The 22716-nt window shown below is 46.8% G+C and overlaps 2 protein-coding genes across 3 annotated transcripts in view; one reads left to right on the forward strand and one right to left on the reverse strand.

The window, feature by feature from the left end:
- SYN1 (synapsin I) overlaps positions 1–22716 on the forward strand; it is a 46619-nt gene that overhangs the window by 15987 nt on the left and 7916 nt on the right. The gene's annotated exons all lie outside the window — the stretch shown is intronic.
- Positions 17121–20819, reverse strand: TIMP1 (TIMP metallopeptidase inhibitor 1). Its single transcript, XM_059386239.1, has 6 exons — positions 20709–20819; positions 19745–19886; positions 18929–19008; positions 18650–18776; positions 18268–18392; positions 17121–17397 (listed from the first exon to the last, which is right to left on the reverse strand). Exons 2-6 carry the CDS (start codon positions 19863–19865, stop codon positions 17227–17229), a joined length of 624 nt encoding a protein of 207 aa, XP_059242222.1. The 5' UTR covers positions 19866–19886; positions 20709–20819; the 3' UTR covers positions 17121–17226.

Here is a 22716-nt window from a genome sequence, read left to right on the forward strand (position 1 = left end):
TTTTATGATCATTACTAATATCAAATATTATAACTAGTATTACAAATTTCTGCCAATGTTACAAATTAAGATTACTAATGTGAATTATGAGTAACTATATTTTGAATTATCTGGTAGCTTCTAATAGAAATCATTATTAATATGGTTTTAACAACTCCAGTTTATATTATGAATAATTACTAATATTAAAGTTACGAGTACTAATATAATTTATGAGTACCACAGTTATGAATCAAATTTCAATTGCAAATAGAAATTGAATCACCATTACTGATGCCATCAAACTTTACAACTAATTTTATAACTTTATAAGTTTTTAACAATGTTATATATTTTGTTTGCTTATATAAATGATAACACCACTTGTGTGAGTTAAATTACAGTTAAATGTCAATATTGACCCAACGTTACCAACTTGGTTAAATAAACATTGGTATCAATATTAAAAATTCTTACCAGCATTACCAATTATAGCCACTGATATAAGTTAACAGTGTTACGAATTAAGTTTTCTTACAGATGAAGATGAAATCATTAGTTCTTAGGAAACCCAATTTGCTTATCATTATTATTATTCAAGTTCTTTGAGAGGACAGAATAGCTGACCGTGGTTGAGAGCGTGGACTCTGGCCAGAATTTCTATATTGGAATCTGACATAGAAAATGTTACTTAATGCTCTGTGCCTCAGTTTACCCACCCACAAAATGGGGGTAATAATAGGTCCTGCCTCCCAGAGTTGGTGTGAGAACTAAATTATTTAATGATTGTAAAGTGGTTAGAACAGTGCGTCTGACATATGTTAACTTCTCCCTCCGTGTTAACAAATTTCCCTTCTATTCCTAATTTGTGGTGTATTATTATCATGAAAGGATGTTGAACTTTGTCAAATGTTTTTTTCTGTATTTACTGATATGATCGTGTGGGTTTTTTTCTTTTATTGTGTGAATATGATGTATTACATTACTTGAGTTCCATGCGAGTTGAGGCGCATTGGCATTCCTGGACCATCTCTCACTTAGTCTGGTGTATAATCCTTTTTAGGATTCAGTTTTTAGTATTTTGTTGAGAATTATGGTATCTATAGTCAGAAAAGATATTGATCTACTGTTTTCTTGTGATGTCTTTGTTTTTGGTATCCAGGTACTAGTAGCCTCACAGAATGAGATGGATAGTGGTCCCTTCTCTTCTATTCTGGGGAAGAGCTGTGGAAGATTAGTGTTTAATCTTTTAAATACTTGTAGAATGTGCAGGTGAAGACATCGACATCTAGTCCTGAGCATTTCTTCTTCTTCTTTTTTTTTAAGATTTTATTTATTTAGGGTGCCTGGGTGGCTTAGTCAGTTAAAGATCTGCCTTCGGTTCAAGTCATGATCCAAGCGTCCAGGGATCGAGCCCCACATCAGGCTCCCTGCTCTCGGGGAGCCTGCTTCTCCCTCTCCCCTCACTTGTGTTCCCTCTCTTGCTGTCTCTCTCTCTCTCTGTGTGTGTCAAGGAAATAAATAAGATCTTATTTATTTATTTTTTAGAGAGAGAGAGAGAGAGAGAACGTGCACAAGTAAGGGGAGGGGCAGAGAGAGAGGCAGAAGCAGGTTCCCCGCTGAGCAGGGAGCCCAACATGGGGCTTCATCCCAAGACCCTGAGATCATGACCCGAGCCAAAGGTAGACGTTTAACCGACTGAGTCACCCAGGCGCCCCTTCCTGGCATTTCTTTGTAGGATGTTGTTGTTGTTGTTATTATTATTATTACTGATTTTATAGGATTATTCAGATCTTCTAGTTCTTTTTCAGTCAGTTTTGGTAGTTTGTGTCTTTCTAGGAATTTTGTTGATTTTTTCAAAGAACCACCTTGTGATTTCATTGATTTTCTCTATTATTCTTCTATTCTCTATTTCATTTATTTCCATTCTAATCTTCATGACTTATTTTTTTCAAGATTTTATTTATTTACTTGACAGAGAGAGAGAGAGATCACAATTAGGCAGAAAAGCAGGCAGAGAGAGAGGGAAGCAGGCTCCCTGCTGAGCAGAGAGCCCGATGCAGGGCTTGATCCCAGGACCCTGAGATCAAGACCTGAAAGCAGAAGCTTAACCCTCTGAGCCACCCAGGCGCCATCACCCCTCATTACTTATTTTTTATTGAAGTATAATTAACATGCAGTGTTATATGTTAGTTTCAGATGTATAATATAATGATTCAACAATTCTGTACCTCTCTCGGCGCTCATCAAAGATAACTGTACTCTTAATCTCTTTTATCTATTTTGTTCATCCCCCCCCCAACCCACCTTCTCTCTGGAAACCACCAGTTTCTTCTCTGTATTTAAGAATGTGGGTTTTTAAAAAATTATGAACAATTTTAAAGATTGTATTTATTTATTTGTCAAAGAAAGAAAGAAAAAGGACAAGCAGGGGGAGCGGCAGGCAGAGGGAGAAGCAGACTCCCACCTGAGCAGGGAGCCCAACTCGGGACTCAATCCTAGGACCCTGGGATCAGACCTGAGCCAAAGGCAGATGCTTAAGCAACTGAGCCTCCCAGGCATCACTAGGCATTTTTTTCTATCTCCTTTATTCTTGTTTTGTTTCTTATTTTTATTTAAAATCAATTAATTAACATATAATGTATTATTAGCTTCAGAGGTATAGTTTAGTAATTCATCAGTTGCATATAACACTCAGAGCTCATAACATCAGGGGTCCTCCTTAATCTCCTTAATGCCCATCACCCAGTTACCCCATCCCCACATCCACCTCCCATCTAGCAATCCTATTTGTTTCCTAGAGTTCAGAGTCTCTTATCATTTGTCTCCCTCTCTGACTTTGTCTTCTTTTTCCCTCCCTTCCCCTAAATCCCACATATGAGTGAAATCATATAGTATTTGCCTTTCTCTGACTTATTTCACTTAGCATTATCCGCTCTAGCTCTGTACATGTCTTTGCAAATGGCAAGATTTCATTCTTTTTAATGGTTGAGTAATAGTCCATTGTAAATATACTGCATTTTCTTTATCCATTCATCTATCGATGGACACTTGGGTTGCTTCCATATTTTGGCTATTGCAAATAATGCTGCAATAAGCATAGGGATATATATATATATATATATATATATATATATATATATATATTTTAAAGATTTTATTTATATATTTGATAGACAGAGATTACAAGTAGGCAGAGAGGCAGGCAGGGAGAGAGGAGGAAGCAGGCTTCCTGCTGAGCAAGAGAGCCCGATGTGGGGTTTGATCCCAGGACCCTGAGACCATGACCTGAGCCAAAGGCAGAGGCTTTAACCCACTGAGCCACCCAGGTGCCCCAGGGATATATATTTTTGAATTAGTGTTTTCCTTTCCTTTGGGTAAATACCCCATAGTGGAATTACTGGATCACATGATGATTCTATTTTTAATTTTTTGAAAAGCCTCCATACTATTTTCCGCAGTGACAGCACCAATATGCATTCCCACCAACAGTACATGAGTGTTCCTTTTTCTCCCCATCCTCTCCAACACTTCTTATTTCTTGTGTTTTTGATTTTAGCCATTCTGACAGGTGTGAGGTGATATCCCATTCTGGTTTTAATTTGCATTTCCCTGATGATTAATGATGTTGAGGATCTTTTCATGTGTCTGTTGGGCATCTGGATGTTTTCTTTGGAGAAATGTCTATTCAAGTCCTCTGCCCATTTTAAATTAGATTATTTGTGGGCTTTTTAGTGTTGAGCTGTATGAGTTCTTTGTATATTTTGGATATAAACCCCTTATCAGATTAACCCCCACTGATTTGAAAATATCTTCTCCCATTCAGTAGGTTGCCTTTTTGTTTAACTGGTGGTTTCTTTTGATGTACCAAAGATTTTTATTTTGGTGTAGCCCCAGTACTCTAATTTTGCTTTTGTTTCCCTTGCCTGAGGAGACATACCTATAAAAATGCTTCCATGGCTGATGTCAAAGAAATTATTGCCAGTGTATGTCTCTAGGAATTTTATGGTTTCGGGACTCATGTTTAGGTCTTCAATCCATTTGAGTTTATTTTTGAGCATGGTGTCCAGCTTCATTCTTTTACATGTAGCTGTCCAGTTTTTCCAACACCAGTTGTTGAAGAGACTGCCTTTTCCCCATTGTGTATTCTTGTCTCCTTTCTCACCGATTAATTGACTGTATATGTGTGGGTTTACTTCTGGAGTCTTTATTCTTTTCCATTAATCTACATGTCCACTTTTGTGCTGGTAGCATACTGTTTTGATTACTGCAGCTCTGTAATATATCTTCAAATCTGGGATTGTGATACTGTTAGTTTTGTTCTTCTTTTTCAAAATTTCTTTGGCTATTTGGGGTCTCTTGTGGTTCCATACAAATTTTAGGATCATCTGTTCTAGTTTTGTGGAAAATGCTGTTGACATTTTGATGGGGATTACTTAAATCTGTATATTGCTTTGGGTTGTATGGACGTTTTAACAATAATGGTTCTTCCAGTCCATGAGTACAGAATACCTTTCCATTTGTTTGTTTCATTTTCCATTTCTTTCATCAGTGTTTTATGGTTTTCAGAGTATGGGTCTTCCATGTCCTTGGTTACGTTTATTTTATTTTATTTCATTTTATTTTATTTTATCACTTTTGGTGCAGTTGTAAATGGGATTGTTTGTTAATTTCTCTTAATTAGTTTCTTAGTTTCTCTTTCTGCTACTTCATTGTTAGTGTATAGAAATGCAACAGATTTCTGTATATTAATTTTATATCCTGTGACTTTTCTGAATTCAGCAATCAGTTCTAGTAGTTTTTTGGTGGAATATTTAGGGTTTTTTTTATATATAATATCATTTCATCTGCAAACATTGAAAATGTTACTTCTTCCTTACTAATTCAGGTGACTTTTATTTCTTTTTCTTGTCTGATTGCTGTGGCTAGGACTTCCAGTAGTATGTTGAATAAAAGTGGTGAGACGTCCCTATCATGTTCCTGATCTTAGAGGAAAAACTCTCAGTTTTTCCCCATTGAGTAAGATGTTAGTCATGGACTTTTCATGTAAGGCCTTAACTTATGTTGAGGTATGTTCTCTCTCAACCTGCTTTGCTGATGGACCCTGTGCACCTGTTGGGGCCTGCCTTCAATGCTCTGGCAGGCTGTTTGCAATTTTGTCTTAGCCTTTACTTCCCGGTTTTGCAGAGCCTAAAGGTCAGCCAGAGATCCTGAGCATGCACACAGCCTTGGGCATATTTGTGGTTTTCTAGATTCTTGGGAATTTGTCAATGTTTTTCAAAGCCTCCTATGAAGATCTCCTTACCCAACTTTTCCTGTTAGGTTTTATGGTCTGCTTGTAATGTTTGTCCTAGCTATAATCACTGCCTCCAGCACTTGCTATGCTAAACAATTGCTACTGATTGTTTTTGAAAAAACAAAAACAAAAACAAAAAAACAGGGAAAGCTATTCACACTAGGTGAACTTTGAGTCAAATCAAATAGACAAGCCCTGTGAATGGAGTTTTCTAGGAAAGTGCCAGATAGGTCAAATGAAGATAGTTCTCTAGGAATGGGACTTTTGGAGGAAATTCCAACCCTGTTCTTCCTCCCGCTCTGGCTGATAGGCTGCTGGTTTTCATCAGGACTACAAGACTGTTGATTTTCAAGGCTGTTGTGGAGGTAGGGAGAAGGTGATGGAAACAGAGAAAGTCCGAATGCCACAAAGCATACTGTTCTTACTGAGATTCAGCCACTTTTCTTGAATAGATACTTCCTGAATTATTATAAGCCTTTGGCCAATTTTTAGAGTTCTGAAAAATTAATTTTGACAATTTTTGCCAGTATTCCCATTGCTTTTATGGAAGAGAAGATTTTTATAGGCCCTTACTCTGGCATTCCACTGACATCACTTCCAGACACACCTTCCTCTTTCCCACCCCAGCCCTAAGATGATAGCATTTCAAAACCAGGGTGTGGAAGCCAGATGTACTCATTGATACTAGAATATCTTTGCTTCTAGGCCTTCTCATTATATAGAGCAAAGAAATTTATATATATATATATATATATATATATATATATATATATATTCACACTGATACCTCTCATTGTAACCCAACACATCACAGGGTCCCATCTAGCTTTCCCCAGTCTATACTTATATTTTTCTTCTATAACAATGGGAACACTAGCTTCCAATATCATCAGTGTGTTTACTCATTTGCTCAGTCCCACGATACACAGAATGTATTTTTAGAATTTCAACATCCACACCACTATGAAAAACAAATTAAAAGCCTGAGATTTGTTTGCCCTTTTTAGATCTTCAGATGAGGATGTATAGTCAAAGTGCTATATTCAAAAGTTTCTTGGTTATTTTATTTTTCATTCAGCACAAATACCTTATTCATTGTATTTTAAATATAATTTCTCTTTCTATTAAATTTTAGTCTTTTCCCTATCTATGACTTAATTGTATATTTTTTCATTTAAGACATTAGCATGATCCAAAAGTCAAAATATTAAAAAGCATACAAATTTTTAAAACCTAGACAGAACGGATAATTTCCTAGGGAAGCACAATTTACCAAAATTGACCCCATTAGAGCTTAAAAGACCAATTTCCATAAAACAAAAGAGAAAATGAGTAAGAAACTGCCTCATAAAAAAGCATCGGGCCCAGATGGTTTCACAGGAGAAGTCTCCAAACTTACAGAGCAGTTAATCCTAATGCCAAATAAATTGTTCCAGAGAACAGAGAATGAAAAGAAATTTCCACATGGTTTTTCTAGAGCAATTATAACGTTTATTGCACTAAAAAAAGCATGAACTATTTTCACTTGTTAATAACAGTGCAATAATCCTAACTGAAATTTCAGCAAATTAATTCAAAAGTACATTAAGAAAATAATGTAGCATGACCCAGTAAGTGAGTTTCCTTCTGGGAATGCAAGGATGGTTCTTTATAAGTAATGTGTTAATATCATACAATTTATTAATAGATCTAAAGAGAAAACCATATGATGTTTCCATAGCTATTTTAAAAGACTTTGGCAGAATTCTGATATGATCATTCAAAAATAGAAATCAACTGATAACTTCTTAACATGATAAAATTTGTATACGTCAATCCTAAAGTTATCCTAATGAGACAACATGGAAGGCATTTCCACCAAGTTCAGAAACAAGTCAATGGGGTGCCTGGGTGGCTCAGTGGGTTGGGCCTCTGCCTTCAGCTCAGGTCATGGTCCTGGGGTCCTGGGATCGAGCCCCGCATCAGGCTTTCTGCTTGGCGGGGAGCCTGCTTCCCCCCCCACCTGACTCTCTTCCTACTTGTGATCTCTGTCTGTCAAATAAATAAATAAAATCTTTAAAAAAAAAAAAAAAGAAACAAGGCAATGCCCTCTGTCTGCACTCCTTTTCAAAGTTGTACTTAAAGGTATTAGACCAATGCAGTTAGACTAAGAAAAATAATTATAGATGTAAGAATGGGTAAAGAAGATATAAAAATATCTCTATTTTTTAAAGATTTTGTTTATTTATTTGAGAGAGAGTGTGTGAGAGAGAGAGCACTAAAGGGGAGGGTCAGAGGGAGAAGCAGACTCCCCACTGAGCAGGGAGACTGTTGCAGGACTCAGATCCTGGGACTCCAGGATAATGACTTGAGCTGAAGGCAGTCACTTAACTGACTGAGCCACCCAAGGTCCCTAAAAATATCTCTGTTTAAGACAATACCAATAGTATACCTGGAAATTTCCAGGAGAACCAATAATAAAGTTAATTCAAGCAATAAAGAATTCAGTAATACAGTAGAATATAAAATCAATATATAGAAATTAGTTTTCACACACACAAAGAACCAGATATATAATATAAGGGAAAACGCTATTTATGATAACAAAAAAGGATAAGATCTGTCATGATAAAGTCAACAAGGAGTAATGCAAACTTATATGAAGAAAAATTTAAAACACTTCCTGAAAGACACAAAGGTAGACTCACACAAAAACAAAGACATTCCTTGTTCTTGGATAGGATGAATTAGTATCATAAAGATGTCAGTTTCCCTTCTCAAGTCTTCATTTATAAATGCAATGTGATCCCCAGAAACATACCTATAAGCTTTTATCTGCAACTGATAAAAGTTGATAGTGAACTTCACATGAAAATGCAAACATGAAAGAATATCCATTAAAAAAAAAAAGAAAAGCAATAATGGGGGTGGGGGGTATTAGCCCTAACAGCCTTGAGGGAGTCTAATGCCTCTGCCAGCAAACATTCTATGAAGGTTTTCTAATTTAAACAATATGATGCTGACACATGAATGGGCAGTCTGGCAGACTAAAAGAAAAATTAAAGTCCAGATATAGATCCATGTACACATGGGAATCTAGTGGATGATAAAAGTGGCAAGCTTTGTTTTTGACATTTAAATCCTTTGTCTGAAATGATTTTTTCCCCTTTTTTTTAACGCTGTTATGGACATCTCTATTACATGTGTTCTTGAGCACTTCTCTACATGCATTACAGGATGGTCGAAATGTCCATTCACTTATGTAACACTGTTCTTCACATAGCGAAGAAGTAGCACTCTCACAAATGTCTTTATTACGCATGTTCTTTAGAATTGATTTTCCTATACAGGATGAAGTAGGTTGAGATCCACTTTCATATCTTTCCTTTCCTCCCCCACAGATCTGGTATGCCACCTCCACCGTGTACCCAAATCTCATGTGTTAATGGGGGCCAGTTCTGGACTCTGATCCAGTCCATTGGTCACTTTCTTTACACCTGTCCTGGGGCAACCCTAGCTTAATGACTATATTTTCTCATTGACTACTGATACCTAGTAGGGCAGTCCCACCTCCTGGCTGTTCTGTAGCTATACATAGGCAGGAAGAACAGGACCGAAGAGGCCGGGAAGAAGACAGAGCTAATGGCGGGCGATGGATGATGGCGGCTGGATCACATGGGCATGGGACTTCCTGCAGGCTAGCTTGCCACTCACATTTCCTCTTTTGTCCCCCATCTCAGTGTGCAGCATGGAGGGGCATAAGGTAGGCCTGGATTTGTGGAAGCTGTCTTCCCCACCCCATACTTTTGAAGCTCTGGTGGGAAGGTTGCCCAACCTCCATCACGTGGTGGGAGGTACCTATGGAGACTCTGACTCAATACCCCATCTACTCCCGTCCAGGCTGCAGGGCACCAGGAATCATCAGGGTTGCTTCCCCTCCCTTGCTTCCTACACTCCAGGTGATATATGGCTCAGTGAGTATGTATGGAGGGTTCCCAGGAGAACAGGTGGAATCTGATCCCAAGGCTTGTCAAGATCCAGTCCCTTCTCTAGGCCCAGGATTCATGGATTTCGTGCTGTGGGGAAGGAGATGGGTGCTTGGGAGTGTGAGTCAACAGTCAGGCATGTAAGGATTGTGTGAAAAAAGAGAGGGCAGGAGTAAGTAAGGCAGTGAAGGAAGGCACGTGGGAGACGCATCAAGAGGATGGGGAGTTTTCTTTGGAGGGCCCAATCTTACGGAGATATGACAAGTCCAGGAGAGAGGACCCCGTCCCAAGTGTGCAGCTTCTTACATTGTCGCAAAGTGAACGCATTCCTGTTGTTTGTGTCCAGACAAAGAAATATGATGTCATCAGATAGATCCCTAGAACAGGTAGAAGGCGATGGTCTGTGGGAGGCTTGAGGGGCCAGTAGTGGGAAGTTGGTGGGCTTGAGGAGTCTTGCAAGTGAGAAAGGTGGAGAGTCCCTTACTTGCTGTGGCTGAGTAGAAGGCCGGGCTCCAGGCAGAAGGCTGTTGTACCTGAGGGTTCAAGAGCAGATACTGGGTCATCAGGGAAGGCAGCCAAGTTCGTGGCTTCATGCTCTTTTTTTTTTTAAGGTTTTATTTATTTGAGAGAGGGCGCAAGAGAGAGCACAAGCAGGGGGGAGGGGCAGAGGGAGAGGGAAAAGCAGACTCCCCGCTGAGCAGGGAGCCCGATGAGGGTCTCCATCCAAGGACCCTGGGATCTTGGATTGTAACCTGAGCCGAAGGCAGCTGCTTAAGCATAACGACTGAGCCACCCAGGCTCTCCTCATGGCTTCATGTTCTTGCCCATGCTCAGATAAGCAGGTGTCCCTCCACAGACACTGTGCAAGGTTGGGACTTACGGATGTGGCTTTGTTGGGGGGGGGGGCGCTGCTGGCAGGAAGGCATGTAGAAGTGGTTGGGCAGAGCACCCCTCCTCACACTTCTCATAGCTTTTTGCTCCAAGGAGAGCAGGGTGGTGTGCACAAAGGATGGGCAGAGGGGCCAGGGAAGAGGGAAAGGGAGTAGCTCATGGTGGGGAAGCAGGGAGGAGCAGGGTGGGAAGAAGAGAGCTAGGAGAGGGAGCAGGAGCAGGAGCAGGAGCAGGGAGAGGGGACATGGAGGAGAAGCAGGGGGCAGGGGACACGGGGAACAGGGTGAAGGGGCAGGGGATGCAGGGAGGGAGCGGGGAGCAGAAAGAACAGGGAAGAGTGGCACTGTGGCCACGCACACCTGAGAGACACACTCAACACCCAACCGCCCACCCTGGGGCACCCTTCCCTGTAGATACTGAGGAAGCCTCCCTGACAGGCTCCTCTCAAAGCCCCTTCCGAGGATACAGCACTCATTTCCGGAAGTGCAAGTTCCCATCTCTTGCAGAGCCTAGAGAGGACAAATGCCATCCCTGACTCCCGGAGGTCAGTAAGGTGTGACCAGAAGTCCCTTGGCTAGGAATGTGATCCGCTAGTGGTCAATCCCAAAAGCTCAGAACACTATGGTATTGGGATAGAATTTGCTGGGATTAGTCTAAACTGGGGGCACAGTATCCTGGGGGGGCACTTGTGGGAAAAATATCCTGGGCAGGGGGTACGGAGTTCCAGGACTGAGATGGGGAGAAGCCTGAGGATGAGGAGTCCATGCAGGGTAGAGACTCTTCTCATGGGTGTCTCAGCTGTTCTTCATGAGCATGTAAATAAAATGAACCACATTGCTCTTTATATTTGGGTACACTTGTGAACCAGAGGTGCCCCTTTAGGAACCTTGATTGTTTGTGAAACAAGGAAGGAAAGGGAGAGGTACCCTGAGGAGCATTTATGGGGTGAGGGACTGAGGTCTTAGTATTACATCAGTAGCTTTTTGGTCTCAGAGACTCACCCATTTCCTCTGCCAGTGCAGGGTCAGGGACTTATATTTTGGTGGGGAGACAGGTGTGAGGAAGAGGTTGGCAAAGTCTCCCACATGATGGTCCCGCATGAGGAGGACTAGCCCCCGGAATCAAGCCATGAGAACTAGGAATGAGAGAAATGTGTCAGGGAACCCTTTTGGGTTGAGGCAAGATTTCCACCATCCCTAAAACTCCTGAAAAAAAGTTTGCAGAGCACCTCCCCTCCAGGTTCTCTCACCTCAGGGGACTTTACCTCCCCTTCTGGAACCTCACCATGAGCCCCTGTGTTGGAGGCCTCTCCAAGGTCTGGCCAGACTTATCCATGTCTGGGTTATGATAAATAGTATGGGTGTGTGGATGGTAGCATCCAAAGGCTTGCCCAAGGGTGGTCATGGACAGAGCCAGGAGCAAAGCAGGAACCAGCAGGAAGGTGGGACTCATGGCAGGTGCTTGAGAGACATGGGTAGGGGTTAGAGCTGAGAAATGGTCTTTCTCTGGCCCAGCTCACCCCTAAGCAGGAGAAGATTCAGGGAGCACCTCTCTAACACTACTGCTTTTCAGGGTCCTGGGGCCAGGGGGAGGCCCCATGGTGAGGTGAGGGAAGACACAGAGTCTGGGCCTCTGGCCAGCATCCCCACCTCCATCCATCAGAGCTATAGCTCTCCTCAAAGGTTCAGCAAGAGACCCAAGTTCAGGGGTAGATAAATAGTCAACAAGAGGGGCACCTGGGTGGCTCAATGGGTTAAAGCCCCTGCCTTTGGCTCAGGTCATGATCCCAGGGTCATGGGATCCAGCCCCACACTGGGCTCTCTGCTCAGCAGGGAGCCTGCTTCTCTCCCTCCCCACCCCCCGCCTGCCTCTCTGCTTACTTGTGATCTCTATGTGTCAAATAAATTAAAAAAAAAAAAAACTTTGTAAAAAAAAATAGTCAACAAGAGGAAGGTGTGGCGTGGGTATCCCTGCACACATAAGCTCTCTTTTCTTCTTTCAAGGAAGCGTACCTCCAGCCTTCTAGTGGAGTGGGGAATCAGGAGTTGGGCAGTCTATTTGAGGTTCCAGTGGCCTCTTAAAGAGACTTTCAACTTATCTTTTTTTTTTTTTTTTTTTTTTTTTTCAAAAATCTCCACCTTCATTCCCACACTGAAAGACAACCTGTGTCCTAATTGTTTCCTTTGGAGCAAGCTTTCCGGTGTGATAAGAGTTGGTTTTGGGGTTTTCACTACTGCCATAGAGGAGGCGTCCAGGGCTGGATGGTGAGACCTAGGTGTCCATCATTACTGAGGAAAAGAAAGGGCTGGTCTTATTATAGAAATCTGCTTCTTCATGTAGAACGCCTGGCTGGCTCTGTCAGCACAGTCAGTGGAGCATGAGGCTCTTGATCTCAGGGTTCTGAGTTCAAGCCCCAGGTTGGATGTAGAAATTACTTAAAAAAATTTTTTTTAGGGGCGCCCGGGTGACTCAGTGGGTTAAAGCCTCTGCTTTAGGCTCAGGTCATGATCCCAGGGTCCTGGGATCGAGCCCCGCATCAGGCTCTCTGCTCAGCAGGGAGCCTGCTTCCTCCTCTCTCTCTCTCTCTCTCTCTCTCTCTCTGCCTGCCTCTCTGCCTACTTGTGATCTCTGTCTGTCAAATAAATAAATAAAATCTTAAAATTTTTTTTTAAATCCCCCCCAAAAAAGAAAAGAAATATACCTCTTCATCTGTCATTGGTGGGCTGGGGAGAGATATTTCAACATATATGGTAATACATTGGGAGCTGTTCCAGCAAGGACATTTTTCCAACTGGAGGTATCTAAGAATGGGGAAATTTCAATGAGGGTCGATCAATAGGGGGCTATATGGGGCTCAATGAATGGAAAGATTTTCAAGCAGGCTAATCAATGGGTATTTCTGAATGGGAAGATTTGACAAGGGGTTTATCAATGGGAGCATTTTTATGGGCCTGTCTGAATGAGGAGATATGTCAGTGGGTAGAGATACAGGAATAGGGTGATTTGTCGATAAAGCTTGTCAGTGGGGGATGGTGACTGGCTGGGTTCAGTAGACAAAGCATGTGACTTTTGATCTCAGGGTTCTAAGTTTGAGCTCCAGGTTGGGTGTAGAGATTTCTTAAAATAAAATCTGTTTTTAAAAAAGATTTTTTTAATTTATTTTTGAGAGAGGGACAGAGAGTGCCTGAGCAGGAGCGGAGGGGGAGGGGCAGAGGGAGAAGCAGGGAGCCTGACCTGGGGCTTGATCCCAGGACCCTGGGATCATGACCTGAACCAGAAGCAGTTGATTAACTGACTGAGTCACCCAGGCATCTCAAAATAAAATCCTTTAAAAAAAAAAAAGATTGTCCATGAGAATTATGTCATAAATTGAGAATATACCATTTGCAAATAGATTTGTGAACTGGGTGGTCAGTAGGGGATATTCAGATGATGGGTAATTATGAAGAGAGATATTTGTCCCTGGGATCCCTCAGTGGGTGATAGATTGCTGCCAGGTATTTATAAATGGGGAGATTTGTCAGTGGGGGGTCACCAATGGGGAGATGTCAGTAGGGTATTTATGAATAAGGCAGTAGCTCAACAGAGATATTTGTTATGGGGCTAGTTGTGAAAGAGGGGATTTGTAGAGTGAGAAGAGAGAACTTTTCCAAGAAAAGATTTAGCAAGTACTTAGAAACTGGTCACCTGTGGTCTTGGCAACAGAAGAGATTTGTATGTGCGGTGATTTCGTCACCACAGTGAGGACTTGATAGCAGGGAACATTATCACTGACTTGGGGGCGGTTCCTTAGAAGGCTTTGAAAATGTTGGTGTTTTTCGGTCGGGGAGACTTGCTCACTGGGAAAAAATGTACAAGCTTCAGAGGAATAAGAAAAAACATCCCAAACGAGCATATTAAACATCTATAACATCTCTGGGGAGGTTACCAGGATCTCAAGTTAAACTAAGGTTTTCCGAGTGCATTAAATTATTACTACTGATATTATACATTATTTACAATACTGTAAATAATAGTTACTGATAAGAATGATCACTACTGTTGTTATATGTGAAATTATATTCGGCATACAGCTACTACTAATGATAACTAATACTTGTAAGTGCTACGTATGACCTCATTTATTGCAAACACTGTCCCTGCGAGTTAGGCATTCTTTCTATCCCCATTTTACAGATGTGGAAACTGAGACACAAAGAGATCATGTGATTTCCCCAAGGACATAGGGCTTGTATAGGGAAAGGGCAGGACTGGGATGCAAATGGCCTGGCTCCAGCCTTCATGTTCATGTTCTTATTCACTACACGTCACCTGTCTAGAAACAAAGTCACTGTTAATGATATTACCCATGAAGTTGTTATTTATGAGCGTTTTGTGTTTTGACCTGAAAAAAAATACCCATGGGACGAACGCACGCATTAACCATCCTCCAACCATAGCATGGACCTCAGAAGGATTCATGGGGTGCCTGGGTGGCTCAGTGGGTTAAAGCCTCTGCTTTCGGCTCAGGTCATGATCCCAGGGTCCTGGGATCGAGCCCCACATCGGGCTCTCTGCTCAGCAGGGAGCCTGCTTCCTCCTCTCTCTCTGCCTCTCTGCCTACTTGTGATCTCTGTCTGTCAAGTAAATAAAATCTTTTTTTTTTAAAAAGAAGGATTCTAAGTAGGCACCTTGAGGCCTATTTTTTTAGGGAGAATTATTGAGGCTCAGATGAAGTTCAGATGAGGGCCAGCCCCCCCGGCCACCTGTTAAGCTGGGACCGCCCCCCCCCAACTCCATCCTGCACACCTCACAGGGCTGTCATCCCCACGTGCTTCCTCTCAGCCATCCGTCTGTCTGTTCCGAGCAGAGATTCACACCCAGACACATGGAATGCTGGGGGTGGGGGCGTGTGACTCACTTTACTGGAGAAGCTCAGAAGAGCTATGGGGAGAATGTAGGGACCCCAGGACCATAGAAATCCTGCCAGGGGCTCCTGCTTGGGGAGGTGGCCTAGGATGTTGTTTTGGCCTCCACAGGGCCTGCTGGTCGGCCGGCCTTGAAGCCCTGCCGTCTGGAACCAGGGCACCACCTGCTGGCGGGCAAGGCGGCAGGAGACCGGCCTCCACGCTCGGCTCTGGCCTTTTCCGCTGCCTCGTCCTACCTCACCTTCCTCCCACAGATTCCAGCCCAGCCAAGGGCTCGGAGACTGGGCCCTGGGACCAGGGAACAACAGTGGAAGAATGCAGGGAGCTGCTACTAGGGTTTGGTGAACTGTTGGGAGCAGCTGAGCCCATAGCAATGAGGGCACCAAGGGTCCTTACCGTCACACGCATCAGCCAAGGAGCCATTTGCCCCTTCCAGTGGACGGGGTTCAGAGCCTGCCAAGGCATAACTGAGGTCTCAATGTTGACACAGAAATTTTCGGTGCAGTGGTTGTCCCCGGAGTGGGCAGAGAATCAGGTGCAGAGAGCTCAAAATCTACCCATCCTGATTTAGGACGGATGTTGGACCCTGGGGGCATCTCCCAGGAGTGCAAGAGCAGAGAGCCATAGAGGATCCAGGGGGCCAGCTTGCTGACCCCAGAACTCCCTGGAGGAGATCTGGCTTCTTGTTAGGAGCGGTGGGCAGTCCGATGGGAGGGCATTGGAGGGGGCCTCCTTTCCTTCACCTAAGAAGGTGCACTGGAGCCTTTTTGCAAGCAGGTTCGGATCAAGGGTGATGCTCAAGTGTGCACCAGTCTGAGGTTCTGGGTCCCAGGAGCTCACTTGAATCAGGATCTTTGGGGCATAAGGGACAGAAGCCAGAGACTGGGAAGGGCCGTGCTGGGGAACAAGAAGGCCTGCGGAAGGGAATGTTTGGAGCATCTGTCACTCAGGATTTATGGGGGAAGATGAGCCAGAAAGGTGAGGCTTGGGTCTAGAGGCCCCAGTTTGGATAAGGCAACGTCTGTATGGGAGATACATGGGCAGTGTAGGCTGACATACCTGGCTGGTCTTGATTTTGAACCCTACCTGCACTTCACTGCTGTAGTGCCTTCAGTGGTAGTCAAAGGAATTAGGGGAGGGGCTCCTGGGTGGCTCAGTCGATAAGTGCCTGCCTTAGGCTCAGGTGATGATCCTGGGGTCCTGGGATCAAGCCCCGCCTCGGGCTCCCTGCTGAGCGGGAAGTCTGCTTCTCCCTCTCCCTATGCTCCTTCCTCCCTGCTCCTGCTCTCTCTCCCTCTCCCAAATAAATAAATAAATAAATATTAAAAGGGGGGGAGTTAGGGAGAAGTAGGGGAAGGGGATAAAGGGCAGAGGTTGGGGATTTCCAGATCACAACTTCTCCTCCTCCCTCCTATTCCTCAAATGGCCACTCTCCCGCAGGCCACAGGTGGGGAGCCCTGACTGCCCCTTCTTCCAGAGGCCCTGGCTGGGTCACGTGGTGAGATGGGACACTGGGGCGCTCTGAGCGACCCCCCCCCCCAGCTTTCCCCTTTCACTTAGGGAAGACTCACAGTAGGAAACCCAAGGGTGGGGATGGCAGTACCACAGATGTGGAGGGAACAGGGCTTCCTCCTGGATGACATTAGGACAGTGCCCAGGGGAAGAGAGCTGTTTGCTGATCAGTCAGACATTTGTTGATGAGCTTGGCGACTGGAGAGGGGCTTGTGAATGGAGGAGGGGTCTGCCAGGGAGGTAGTGATTTGTCAGTAGTGGGATAATTTTCTAGAGGGCCCGGTGCAAACAGGATCAGAAATTAGCCTGGTAAGCTGTTCTTAAGTATCAGGGAAAGCGAGATTATCTGGTACGTTGTGGTGGGTAACGCAGGTGAAATGGCCATTGCTGGTGTGGCCGATCGCGGGTGCCGATGCCGATGCCGACGTGGAGAATGACTCCCAATACCTGAAATTTTAGGCGAAATGCAGATTTCCCATCCCTCGCCCCCCTCAGCCTCGGTCCCCTGATGCTGCCACCAGGTCATCAGCGACATGGATTTGTTCCCAGACATGACACGGGGACACTACCTGCTGGATGGTAGTTCTTTATTTCATTGTCTTGTGGGATGAAGACAGACAGGAGTGGGAAGTGGGGTGAACACTGTGCAGGCTCCGGCTTCCGCCGGGGGTGGGATCTAGGCCACCCGAGACCGCAGGGACTGCCAGGTGCAGAGCCCAGGCTCTCTGGGCAGGCAGGCAAGCTGGCGGCTCTGGAAACCCTTGTCCGAGCCGGAGAGGAACTGGTCGGTCCACAAGCAATGAGTGTCACTCTGCAGCTTGCAGGGGAGGGATGAGCAGGGGAACACCTAGTGGAGGGAAGGGAGGCGTGTCTCAGGACTTCTCCCCCTGCCTCTACCTCCCCTACACAGCAGAATCTTCCCCTCCTCAGTTTTCAACACTGAGCTGCTAGGGAGACCTGGTGTTGCCCCACCTGGGGAGAGACTAGAGAACAGCCCCTCCTGCTGGAGGAACAGTCACTGGGCTTGGCCACAGTAATCCAGCCAACTGTGATCAGTTTCCTGGAATACTGGTTGGGGAACAGTTATGTGTGGGGGGCGGTCAGGCAGGCTTCCAAGGGAACTATCCCGAAGGATAGGGAGCAGCTGGCTCAGGGATGGGGGGTGGGGACTTGGGAATAGGAAAGAGCCATGGGGCTCAGACACAGCCACTGGGATCAGAGGACGTTCAGGGCCATAGGGAGAAAGCCTTGGACAGTCAGAAGGGCAACGTAAAACACACCCCTGTGTGTGAGGCAGTCAGAGCAAGAATCGGAGGTGCTGGGGAAAGAGTCAGTGGGTTGGGGGATCAGCACTTTGGGAACTTGGAGAACATTCTAGAGAACCAAGAAACAATCCCGGGGTGGGGGTGGGGGGATCAGGAATAGACAGGGGGACTAGAAAATAGTCACAAGGGGGATTAAGAGGGAAAAGCAGTAGCTCGACAGTCAGGGGAACAGCAGAGTCCTCAGGAATCAGACACAGCTAAGAACAACCAGAATTTTAAGGGAACAGTGTCAGGTTCGGGGGAATAACAAGAGAGATCAGGGGCAGCCCTAGGGTTTGGGGAGCAGCCATACGGACAAGGAATAGCCAGAGGGAGCAAGAAACAAGCCACGGTTTAGAGGAAGAGCCCCGAGGGTCGCTTTCCAGGCGGGGAGCAGGGCCCAGGCTACTCACCGTGCACTCCTCGCAGCCGGCGGCATAGGTCTTGGTGAAGCCCCGACGCTGTGAGCTACTCAGTCCGTTCCAAGGAGCCACGAAACTGCAGGTGTTGATCTGCAGGTGTCCATTCTGCAGGTTTCCTGGGGTGTTGAGGGGGGGCAATAGGCAGCAGCTGATTGGCTGGGCTGGGGGGGCGGTGGGCAGGACGGCACCTGATTGGCGTCCCTGGAGCACAGACCCCGGCGGGGGCAAAGCCCCGGCTTTTCTAATAGGCTGAGATCGGGGCGATCCCCATTTCAACTGGGACCAGCCCCTCGGAGCCTCGCCTGGTCCTGGCTGCGGGGCAGCGTCGGAGGGACCGGCTGGCCTGGCACCGGGCGAGGGGGCGGGGCCTCACCGGCGATGAGAAACTCCTCGCTGCGGTTCTGGGACTTGTGGAAGTATCCGCAGACGCTCTCCAGGGCGGGGGTGTCGACGAACCGGATGTCAGAGGCATTCCCCAAGGCGCTGAACCCTTTGAAAATCTGTCAACAAGAGTCTGTCTTACTGACAGCCCTCCCACTCCACGCTCTTCCCTGAAGTCCTCTCTAGCATCCTGACATCACAGCTAACTTCCTGGGCTTTGACTTTGACGGGAAGGTGTTAGGAAGTGCTGGGGAAAGGGCGGGAGGGATACCTTGGTCATCTTGATCTCGTAACGCCGGTTTAAGTCGGTCTGGTTGACTTCTGCGGTCCCCACGAACTTGGCCCTGATGACTGCAGGAGGGAGCGAGGGGAAGACGAGTCAAATGGACTGCCTGAGCCAATAAAGTAAAATAATCACAGTCCTAACATTCGCGAAGCCCAGACTTCAGTAGGGATCGCTGGAACACCAGCTGGCACGCCAACTGATGTACACCCTGGGTAATCGATTAATCTCTATATTGAGTGACTACTCTTTGCCAGGAGCTGCTTTAAGCCTTTCTCATATACTCGTCGTGTGTTCATTCGCACCACAGATATTTCAGAGCACACCGTGTGCCAGGCACTGCTATGGGTGTTAGGAACACCACAGTGAACAGAAACCACAGAAGCCCCGCTCCCTTGTGAAGCTCACATTCTAGCCAGGAAGAGACTGAACACAAGTGAAATAAATAAGCGTATGGGAGGTATTCAGTGTGTTGGGGAATTTTAGAGCTGGGATGAGGAGTACTAGGGGATGGGGGTTAAAATTTCGAACAGAGTAGTCGAGGAAGACCATCTGACATCTGGGGCCGCCCCACCCCAAGACCTTCGCAAAACAGTGTCCCAGGAAGAGGAAGCCGCCAGTGCAAAGGCCCTGGGGTGGGACTGGGCCTGGAGAAATCAAGGAAGCCTGGGGATGCCAGGGTGTCTAAATCAGTCAGTGCAGGGCTGAGTGGGATTGCTCTAAAGGTAGGAGCCATTGTGAACCTTGCGGGACTGAGGGGAAACCAAAGCACGGAGTGTGGGGGGCAGAGTGGGGTGCACTCACCGATCTGGGAGTTGCAGAAGGCTGTCTGCGGGTGCGGTGGGGCACAGGTACAGGCCCTGCTGGGGGCTGTCAGCCACAGCAATAACAGGATGCAGGAGGCCAGGGGTGCCAAGGGTGCCATGGTGGGTGCTGCAGGTGGTTGCTGCGGGTTGGGGAGGAGTGGTCAGTGGTCCTCTGCCAATGTGTGCAGCACCCCCTCCGACTCCCACTGCCAGCTTGGAAGGCAACTAAGCCACTGCACTCTGGGCTTGAGGGGTTGGAGGTGTGTGGAGATTTTAAGGAAGTTGGGGATTTGGGAGTTGGGAGCCCAGAGGAGCTGAGAGGGCTGGGGGTTGGGAGAGTCTGGGAGTTGAGGTATTTGAGCGATTTCAGGGACTGGGTGAGTGGGGAGGGCAGGAGATTGTAGGATTTAAAGAATAAGGGGGCAGAGGGGTTACAGGATTTAGGGACGCTGGAAAGTTGGAAGGTCGAGAAGCTGGGGTGAGGAATTTGGGGTTTGGGGAGCTGGAGGAGTTTGGGGTTTCAGGGTTGTGCATATTAAGATTGGAGGAATGGAGAGAAGCTCAGGAATGGGGAGGACATTGGGGGTTCAGGAAGTTTGGGGACTTAAGGGGGCAGGGTGCCTGAAGGATTTGGGAGCAGAGAACGTTGAGGAGTTGGGGACTTAGGAGTCTGGAGGGTTGGGGGAGCAGAATTTAGGGGAGCTGGTGGCCTGGAAGGCAGCTGTGATATTAGGGGTTCATGGGTTCAGAGGAGTCCGGGGTAGATGTCGGGATTCCAAGGAGTTTGGAGCGTGGGGATGGTGGGGGGGGGGGGAGCCGGTCCAGCACCCTCCCGCCCTCCTCCCATTGACCAGCCCAGGATCCCAGAGCCCGCCACCGGCCAGGCTGAGCGGCCAGGGGTCTGGCATGAAAGCTCCAGCCTGGCTCCAGGCCCCGCGGGGCTGCCCAGGGCCCCAGCCTACCTCTGGTGTATCTCTCAGGGGTGCTGGGTCTGCGGCGATGGCGGCAGGGCCTGAGCAGCAGGGGATAAATGTCCACGCGAGGGGCGGGGGTGGGAGTGGTGCGGAAACCACAGGCCTCCAGGCTTCCTGGATGCATTACTCATCCGCCCACCCTCGGTGGAGGCCAAGGGGCGGGCCGAAAAGGAGATGCACCCTCCTCCTCTCCCTCCCTCTGGGCCTCGCCCTGGCCACCCACCCCCATCTCCACATCAGTCACCATCCTTCCAGGCAGCCTCTATGCAGGGCTTAGAGGCAGAACTAGCCCCCCTCCCAAGGCAATTCCCTAAATTCTCCAAACTCTCTCCAAAGTCTACCCAGTCCCTCGCCCAGCTCCCCATGGCTGAAGCCCCAGTGAGTTCATCCCTTTAATAAACATTGCTTGTGCGCCTACTGTGTGCCTAGCACAGCCGAAATCCCTCTCCTGGGAGATCTGACAGTCTGGTGAAGGGCAAGCAAGGCAGAGAGGAAACAAATGGAGTAGAAGCAGGGAAGAGAGATAAGGCAGGTGGGGGGAGCGGACGGAGAGGGGCGTGAGGGTCATGCAAGGCGCCAGCTTTTGCTTTGTCTTCAGCCAGCCTCGTGCTCCCTCATCAAGTGGAAGAGGAATACAAGGTAGGACAACTGAGGTATGGAGGGGTTAAGTGACTTAGCCAAGATCACCGCTAGTAAGTAGCAGAACTGGGATTTGAACTCAGGTGGCCTGAAGCCAGAGCCTGGATCTTAACCCCTCAAAAAAACACAGGAAGGGGCTCCTGGCTGGCTCAGTCCGTGGAGCTGACTATTGATCTCAGGGTTGTGAGTTCCAGCCCCACATTGGGTGTGGAGATTACTTAAAATAAAATCTTTAAGAAAAGCAAACAAACAAACACAAAGACAAATGATCATAGATCATTTATAGAGCACCAATTGTGTACCAGGCACTCCGCATAACTTTTCTCACTGAAAGCTCACAGTAAAACCTCTGAGATGGGTACTGGTGTTATTCCCATTTTACAGATGAGGAAATAGGAGCATAGAGGGATTGGAGAACTTTCCCAGGATCACAGGACACGGCTGGGATTTGAACCCAGGCTAACCGGTGCTAGGCTCTCACTGAGGCGTGGCACAGCCCTGGCAAGTGGGGAATGTGCCAGTGAATTAGTGAGCATTGGGGGCTGGGGGGGGGGGGGGGTAGTTCACTGGTGGGGAAAGAGGGCAGTGAGTCAGGAGAAAACAGATCCGCTCCCATCCTGCCCTGCCCCTTCCCCACCAACCCTCCCACACCTCTGGAGGGGGGTGGTGGTGAGGCAATCCCTGCCCACCAGCTTCCAGATGCTGCCTGAATCTTCACTGGGGTCCTGGGAAAGGGCTCTAAGGGCTCATTAACGTCCTTTGTTAGTCAGGGAAGGCAGACCAGTAATAATAGTGATGGGAGCGATGCCGGCAGCCACTTACTGAACACTTACTGAGCGCTGTGCCCTATATTCTTTGTATAAATTCTCCCATTTGGTCTTCATTGCCCCCTTGCTCCTGAAGCTTGCGGAACTCAGGGAGGTAAGCTCCGCCAGCACCACCACCTCCAGCTGTTATGGGTATTAAACCCAGCTGTAAAATCTCGGTGAGTGCTTTGATCCCAGCTGCTTCCTTGTTAATCAATGTTGGCTGCCCCTCCCCACCCACCACCCCAACCCGTGCTGATAACGGCGCCCCGAGCTTTTTGAGGATGGAGGAGGCTTCCTGTGCGCAAGATAGCGCGCTAAGCACTTTTCCTGAAATAACTAATCTCTTCCTCCCAACTTCCCTGGTAGGCGCAGACTTGCGTCTCTCCCTAGGCAGATGAGGAAAATGCGACACACCAAGGGGTCAAGAGCCACCAAGCAAGGAATGAGGATGAAGAAATGACCCTGATGGGGGGAAGGGAAGTAAACCAGGAATTTGGGGAAGCCGGTTGTGAAAGTGGGGAGGGAGAGTGAATGAGGCAGGGGCTGAG

Source organism: Mustela nigripes, chromosome X, assembly GCF_022355385.1.
Source record: "Mustela nigripes isolate SB6536 chromosome X, MUSNIG.SB6536, whole genome shotgun sequence".
NCBI classification, from domain to species: domain Eukaryota; kingdom Metazoa; phylum Chordata; class Mammalia; order Carnivora; family Mustelidae; genus Mustela; species Mustela nigripes.